We start from the raw sequence: 7,544 nt of genomic DNA, 5'->3' as shown, positions 1-7,544 counted from the left end.
ATAGTGGGGCTTTTCGTCTCCCTCTGCCTCCAAAATAGAAGCCAAACCCAACTCGTCTAGATATAGCCTCCTTGATACTAGTAATGTTAATGTCAATCACTGACTCAGTGTCACAATGTATGTTTCCTATGTCACATCTCATATCTACGTACAAGCACATGAAGCTCAAGCTTGTTACTTGCAGTGAGCCTTCGAACAAATAAACCAAACTAAACTAAAGCGGACAAATAAAGGATTATAGACCTTCTCGCTACCTTTTCATGGGAAAAGAAACATTATGAGTCCAGTGTGATCCGTGAACTGTATACATTGTACAGTTACTTGTCTTCTGAGACAAATCATCCGATTAAACAACATAAAGTTACACATGTTGTCTGTTGAATAAACTAAATTCTATGTATTGTCTCTCATTGAAAATTAGAAATCCACAATTTTCCGTCACTTTACCATATCCGTACAATCATTCTACTCAGTGTGAGCCAACAGAAGCCCACACTTGCCGGATAACTCCTTTGACGAATCGTTTGACCCTATCGCAGCCAATCTCTTCTATTTAGTCAGCCCTAAGGCGTCTGGTAGAAGCGCCGCTTGCGGGACACAGTTCTACCGACGCGGCTACTTCAAACTCTAACTTAGCGTATGAAAGAAAACCTCGTCAAACTAATTCTTTGTCGGTCCCTACCTTACTCTCTATCGGCTACTTTACATGATAGGTATCAATAAAACTGTCTTGTTCTAACTTTCTTTCATAAGCATAACCGACTGCATGATTTCCATCTTGGCGCAAAACGAAGTAAAATTGGCAAATGCCGCGGGTCTACTGTGAAAATATAAAACGGATTCAATTTCTGTGTATTTTCTTGCCTGTTTGATCGCCCTGGCTCTTCTAATTGATTACGCGCGCTTTTTTCCAACGGTTGACATACCGTTTACGTATGCAGTAGTGTATCTATATCATTCGAAAAACACATTCAACATCAGATAGATTTATAGACCAGATATTTTGCATCTTTTTTATGTCACCGTAGGTGTACATGTATACCTCCATTGGGCATGAGTTTTCAAATAAAGATGATTCATAATCTATAGCTATGATGAAGGAGTCATTGCTATAGTCTATTTACTTCTTATATTCACTATTCCTACACACTGAAATTCAAAAACACATTTTTCAAGTAAAGTGTGTTCATATCTAGTTTGATATTAGTATATGGCAAATCTTATCAGAACAAGTAGGTTTTATCAAGGATTTGAAACCTCCTTGGTTTTATATGACCCTTATGACTCTTCAAGAGAATGGCATATGGCATGCCATTTTTAGTCATACCTAAGTAGACGATTGAAATTGTACAACATTCTTTAATATATAAGCTATTGGATAGCAGTGTCATAGCTTACAATATGTACATTTCCTGTGGTTTGACCGCGAAAGACTACTCCGCCAACTTGGTAAGTAAACTATTGGTTTCTTCTTTTACAATCACGTTACAATCAATGTCGTCTGTTTGGGCAAAGACGTTTTGGCTTGTGTCAGTGCGCAACAACCGTTCATCTTTTGTTGTCTGTTTGTTTATCAATAAAGACGTACGAAAACTTCGGCACCTTTCAACGAATTCTTTCCTAACTAGGATACAATTATTACAATAGCTTCCACAGATTATCAGATACCCAAGCCAACGTTTCTGTGAATTGGTTGTTTGTCAAACGAAACCAGTTGAAAGCCACGGCGTCCTCTGATACAATTAACCCAAACATTGTCACCTATTGTTTATCAACCAATCAAACAAAAGCCGACTACATCCCTCCGACCAATCAACGCGCGGCTTTCACAACTTCAAAGTGCGCCGACAAGGTGGAAAGCGAAGCCAAGCCATGACATCAAACGACTTGATTAAGAGTGATAAAATAAGCGACTGAGTGACGGTTTTTTTATCAATCAGCTCTTGCGATGCTTGGCTGTATATAAAAAGCGAGTTGACAGAATACGAGTCACTCTTCAGTCGTGCTTCCCTGAGGACACACACACCTACGCAAGAACTTCCTTCGTTACCTCCGCTGTTATCTTCTGACGAGTGCCTTACAGGTAAGCCTTCACTGACCTTTTATTTAATGTTTCTAGGCAAACGTAATAAGGGAAGAATCTATTGAATTTCCGTACTCGTGGGTGTTGTGATGTTCTAATTATGACAGGAACCGCTACACTCGGAACGGCATTCAATCTGTAACGTCGACGTCTTTCGGCAACCCCTACTTTGAGTGCGAGTCCAGTACACAAGCGCATCTTGTTCTCTAAACTAGAACTACTAGTACAAGGACGTATTTGCGCCCTTACCTGGCCAAAGTGTGCTCCTTTTCTGTATGTATTTCTTGCCAAAATTGTGGACGTCTAACTTGTAAACGTTGAAAAGACATTGAAATCATTACGTTTTGTGATATGACCGGCATTTTCTGACGAATTTTGTGTCTGTTTTTGTTACAGAACCATGGCTGCTACGATGACCACGCCTGTGTACGGCGGACCCGTACCGTCTTTCCCCGCACCAACGTCCTGGACGGTCTACTCCCCGGCGTACGGGCTGCCCTCTCCCGACTGGAATCAGGCATACGCTCCGGTGGATGTGAGAACACGGTGAGTTCAACATATCCAGTAAATAACCTTGTATATACATGTAACATGTAGGCGGTAGAAGCATATAAGTTACACATTATATGCTTGTATATCGTTATAATTTGCGCGGTATAATTTGAGGTCGACATAATCCGTGACAGCCACTGTTCACCGCTGGGCGACCAAAGATCTGACAGACCAATCGAGCAAATTCTATAGACGAATGTTTTGTGTGTTTTGTTGTATTCTAGTCTTCTTGTCTTCCCAGTATTGGTCGCTGCATGGTCGTCAACGATCGTCGTCAAGTGCCATATAGACTTTTAGTACCGTAGCTTGTAAAGCTGATAATGACCTAGAGACGGACCGTACTAATGTCGTAATGTATCTTTTTTTCTAAATCTCAGGTCTCCTGTGCAGACTCCCACGAGGTATGCCAGTCCGCCTTTGAAGGCGACTCCGGAGCCCATCCGTCGGTCCAGCGGCTTCAACTTCGCCTCCATGCCGAGCGACATCGCGCGGGAGAACGAGAGGAAACAGCCGACTGCGGTCTTCCCTGCGTCCGTGGTCAGCACGTCGTCTCCTGGCGTACCGTACAACGTGGACGTCACGTTCAGCGCGCCGTTTAACTGGTACTCACCGGGGAAGATGGTCGCGGCACCCCGCAGCCTGTACCGAGTCAGTCCGTACGCCACCTCCCGACCTGCAGGAACGACAACGTCCGCTAGGTTCCCGTGCGACGTCTGCGGGAAGGTCTACGCGAGCCGACACGCTCTCAGCGGGCACGTCGGCGGCGCTCACCGGGGTGACGGCGACACTAGCGACCGGCCACACGAGTGCAAGGAGTGCGGCAAGACCTTCAACAAGTCGTCCACCCTAGCGGCTCACCAACGCGTCCACACCGGCGAGCGGCCCTACATCTGCCCGATCTGCAACCGCGGGTTCTCCCAGCGATCCTCCCTAGTGCCGCATCTGCGGACGCACAGCGGGGAGAAGCCGTACAGGTGCACGTTCTGTCCCCGGGCCTTCGCCGACGCCTCCACCCTGGTCAAGCACGTCCGCACGCACACCAACGAGAAGCCGTACAAGTGTGAGGTCTGCGGGATCAGCTTCACCCAGTCCGGGAACCTGAAGCGTCACATGAAGGTGCACGTCAAGAAGGACGACGGGCAGCAGTAGTCGTGTGAACTTTTTGAGGACAGAGACTTGAGTGCAATTATGTAACTTGTAATATAAGTAATATATATAAGTGATAACATGACGAATGTGTAATAATAGGTGGGTGTCGTTTTCACGTTGCGATGTAGCCAGACGTTGTTGATCGCTTTAGGCTTGCTGGTCTCGCCTTGTGTAGTACAGTATTGGATGGCCGGTTCCTCTCCAGATTCTAATCAATTGGAAGTGAAAATTGTACTTCATGGCAGGACTATCGTATAATGTATTGTATCTCGTTTTGGAAACAATCTCTGGGAAACAATAAAGCTTTCAGTTTGTTACGAAGTGGTTTGTGTTGCGTTGTGGTGTGTTTGCATGCGGTTTGAGTGGATGTGGTTGTATGTGAACTTGAAAGTTGATCGACGATTCAAAATATAGTCAGGAGGCCTAACCTGATCTAACAGGTAACGATTCAACAATTCCCCGATAGAATATAATGTACAACGTACAACGTTTCGAACAACTGTGATCAGAACGATCCTTAGAAGTCTGTGATTGAAACCATCCTTTCATCAAGGGTACATGTACTAAACAGACACACTGACCCGGTTTATTTTTTGGTCCACTCGGTGGCTCCAATCCGACTCCAGGCTGAAATTCGAAAACGCGTGGGAAATAGCTTTCAAATGGAGACCATGCACTAAGATTGAAGGTACAGGACACATGAGGCTTGCTGAATGCATTTTTATTACACTAATGTACTAAATACATTACGACATCAGTTAGTAAGAAACTATGGAGTGTTGCGTATAAACACTTGTTCTAAGAAAATGCAGTTTCGAAGGTGACGAAGTCTCGTTTTGGAGACCAAGCGTGTTTTGCCGGTACTGCAGCTCACTTCCCGTGGAACACCTGCGGCATGCGGCAGGGGGAGAACGGGTCTTCTGCGTCCACCAGGTCGGTCTGGCAGGTCTCATCCACCACCAGCAGGCAGTGGTCAGGAGCCATGTACATACCGGACCTGCAAACACATGGATGGATCTTATAATAGTATGTTTACCGCATAGGATAGGACGTTAAATGTAGGTGCCGTGTGTAGGAGAGCCCCATCTTCAGAACGTAAAATACTCCAACACTTAAGTAAAGAGTAGGAGTCCTTCCCGGTGTGAGTGGTTCAGATAAATCTGTCCGGATATGCAGCTTAGTTATGTTGTTCAGTACAAACCTGGTGTGTTACGCCATGACGCAGTTTAGTGGCTATGCAGTACAAACAAACAAAATACTGATAGGGGCCCCAAATCGTCATGTTTCTTCGGGACTTCAATAACTACTCACATACTAAAATTCATACAAATCCATCAAAATGATATTGAGCTGTAGGTGCGAACACACAAACATAAAATCAAAAACGATACCCTCGTCGGAGGTGAACCTTCTTCCCGGAGGTAATTAGTACCTACCCGGCGCAGTAGAGTCCGGCCTCGGTGCAGGAACACTCCTCACACCCTGTGGTCTTCCAGCTACTGCCGATCAGCATCTTCTTCCCCTCCCACTCACAGTACTGGGTGGTGACCACACGGACGTTACCCTCGGGCCCGTACCTTTGATTGAAACAACAGCCATTTTAGAGCGTCATTTTGGCCCGATTTACACACAAGTTTTCGGAGTCAACTCGGGGCTGTGTGTGAGGAGCTTTGGGCTGCACAAGTGGAGTTTTTTGACAAGAAAACGCTACTTGAGTCGCCTGGAGTTCTCGTCGAACAGTCCTGCGCCAAAGGCCCCATACATTTACAAATGCGTTTTTATCTATTGAAAGTGAAGACACACACACAGCACACGTGTCGATTCTACAGGGCATGGTCACAAAAAAACTCACGGTCGTGCGATCGCTAATTGATGGTATTCTCGGTATAGTCGTGCATATGTCGTACAAAATCCGTCTGTCTTGTTACAGCTTTTAGATCATTGTTGGTGGTTGGTCCAGTCACAGCCTGCTTGAAAATTCTACTCCACCTTTTTAATACGATGTCCTAAGACAAATGTGACCGCGCTGGTCTGCAAAGTACGATTCTGTTTATGTGCTTTATTATCTGGTATTTCCTTCTGTGGTAACGATTACATCGATAGAGATGTTTAAATTCTAATATGATACTATATAACTTACAGCCTGTTCTCGCTCTGTAGCTGTGCGAAGTATGCATATCCCTCAGTCATCCGCCAGGTGGCGCACATAACCAGCACAAGTGAGATGAAAACCCTCATTTTCGTACCCTGTGAGGACAAGAAGGCATCGTGTAAGCAAACTGGGGTTTGTCAAGTGATCCAATCATTCGTCCACGCCCATGGATGAATTATCAGCCTGGGTGCCACCCTAGTTTGATTAGCCTAGAAAATCAATCTAACTAATGTTAGGCGCTGACGTCACTAATTCATGATGGCGTCAGCCTCTGACATTTACGGACGATAAAGACCACAACCTTCGGTCAATATTTCCCGCCAACAAATTCCACCATTTTGCCTAGCGCTCTTCTATGCTTCCAAGACTAGTGACCAAATAGAAATCTTGTTTTAACACTTGGTGTACATGTGTGTGTGGCTTCTGTACTATAACCTTTTAATCGCAAAATAATATATTTCTACTTAACCATGTAGAGATGCACTATGACATGGCAGCTGTCCTTCTTTTCTTACGGAGTTAGAGGCCTAATCTGTTATGAGCAATGCACCATAGTTTTCAGAAGTTAGACAACAACTTGCCAGTCAAACCGTGCATGATTTTGCGATCAGCTGCCACTGTGTACTTGACTTGTATTTCCATACAGTGTTCCTTTGACTGAAAGAGGTTGTTTTGTCGGAGATTTTCTGAAGTCACAACAACACTGCCTGCGATGTACTTCTGTGTACATAAGGTGCTGATCTGGGAGACACATACCGCTTCTCAAAACATCTCAGATTCTGTCTTAAAACAACGTCTTACCGTATCCGCGGGTGGGAATGGACGAGAATGTCTATTTTCGCTCCTTTGAATTTCCCTCATTTTTGGTTAGAATTCTAAATGATTTGTAAAAGCAGAAGACTGAACCATAAAAAATATTCTGTTAACATTACGCTATATTGATAAAAATAGATATGTTACTAAGGAATGTATGATCACTCAAAACGTACGAACACGTACTTTTTAGCCAAGGTATAACAATTTGCCGAGATAGTAGCTTGATTGCTTGTTTGTTACCAAGCGATTTTCAAAATGCGTTTTCTAAAAGTGTTCAAGGAAAACTCAATTTTCTCTTTGCTGCCTTAAGGGGGCGTATGGCTGGGGCATGGCGTTAGGCACAAATAAATTGTCTCTACATCTCTCAACTCGGAGAACTTTTTCACAACATCTTCTTTAGATCTTCTACCTTGTCTCGCACGAATTTCTAAAACCCATGATTTCTTACCTACATGTATGAAGTACCAAAAATGTCTTACAAATAGCTCACCTTGCGTGTACTGCCCTCTGGTTCTGATCTGAGATCTAGAGGAATGACTCCTAAGTAAAGCCACCCCTCAAACACCGTAGTCTGTCTATATACCTGCGTGACAAGAGAAGTTTGGACTGGCCTTCATGCGCTACGGTGCTCTCCAGGCGGCCGTTCCTCCTCAGTTGGTTTAGACAAATATGTCTAGAAGTCAGACAGACGGTGAGTTCTGATTTCTGTGTTCTAGTTTTGAGGTCTACAAAATAACATTACTGTAGTTAAACTAGGGGAGAGGGTGCAAATAATGACTCATAATATATTCA

The 7,544-nt window shown here is 44.3% G+C and overlaps 2 protein-coding genes across 3 annotated transcripts; one reads left to right on the top strand and one right to left on the bottom strand.

Annotated features, from left to right (window-relative positions):
• Nucleotides 1-1,944: 1,944 nt before the first annotated feature.
• Nucleotides 1,945-4,105, top strand: LOC136422635 (zinc finger protein 664-like). Its single transcript, XM_066410464.1, has 3 exons — nucleotides 1,945-2,083; nucleotides 2,480-2,629; nucleotides 3,013-4,105. Exons 2-3 carry the CDS (start codon nucleotides 2,484-2,486, stop codon nucleotides 3,782-3,784), a joined length of 918 nt encoding a protein of 305 aa, XP_066266561.1. The 5' UTR covers nucleotides 1,945-2,083; nucleotides 2,480-2,483; the 3' UTR covers nucleotides 3,785-4,105.
• A 384-nt stretch (nucleotides 4,106-4,489) lies between these two features.
• Nucleotides 4,490-7,374, bottom strand: LOC136422643 (beta-microseminoprotein A1-like). 2 transcript variants are annotated; one of them, XM_066410473.1, is made up of 4 exons: nucleotides 7,243-7,374; nucleotides 5,925-6,031; nucleotides 5,221-5,361; nucleotides 4,490-4,781 (listed from the first exon to the last, which is right to left on the bottom strand). In XM_066410473.1, exons 2-4 carry the CDS (start codon nucleotides 6,020-6,022, stop codon nucleotides 4,655-4,657), a joined length of 366 nt encoding a protein of 121 aa, XP_066266570.1. In that variant the 5' UTR covers nucleotides 6,023-6,031; nucleotides 7,243-7,374; the 3' UTR covers nucleotides 4,490-4,654. The 2 variants fall into 2 exon arrangements, with proteins under 2 accessions (XP_066266570.1, XP_066266571.1); XM_066410474.1 differs by having other exon boundaries at nucleotides 7,232-7,359.
• Nucleotides 7,375-7,544: the final 170 nt, after the last annotated feature.

The sequence above is a fragment of the Branchiostoma lanceolatum genome, chromosome 17 (assembly GCF_035083965.1).
Source record: "Branchiostoma lanceolatum isolate klBraLanc5 chromosome 17, klBraLanc5.hap2, whole genome shotgun sequence".
NCBI lineage: Eukaryota > Metazoa > Chordata > Leptocardii > Amphioxiformes > Branchiostomatidae > Branchiostoma > Branchiostoma lanceolatum.
This window is presented reverse-complemented; position numbering and strand designations above follow the sequence as displayed.

Coding starts and splice junctions, on each gene's coding strand:
- LOC136422635 (XM_066410464.1), top strand. CDS start 2,484: ATGGCTGCTACGATGACCACGCCTGTGTACGGCGGACCCGTACCGTCT. Junction 2,630..3,012: donor CCGGTGGATGTGAGAACACG/GTGAGTTCAACA, acceptor TCTAAATCTCAG/GTCTCCTGTGCAGACTCCCA.
- LOC136422643 (XM_066410473.1), bottom strand. CDS start 6,022: ATGAGGGTTTTCATCTCACTTGTGCTGGTTATGTGCGCCACCTGGCGG. Junction 5,362..5,924: donor CTACAGAGCGAGAACAGGCT/GTAAGTTATATA, acceptor TTTCAATCAAAG/GTACGGGCCCGAGGGTAACG. Junction 4,782..5,220: donor GCCGGACTCTACTGCGCCGG/GTAGGTACTAAT, acceptor ATGTGTTTGCAG/GTCCGGTATGTACATGGCTC.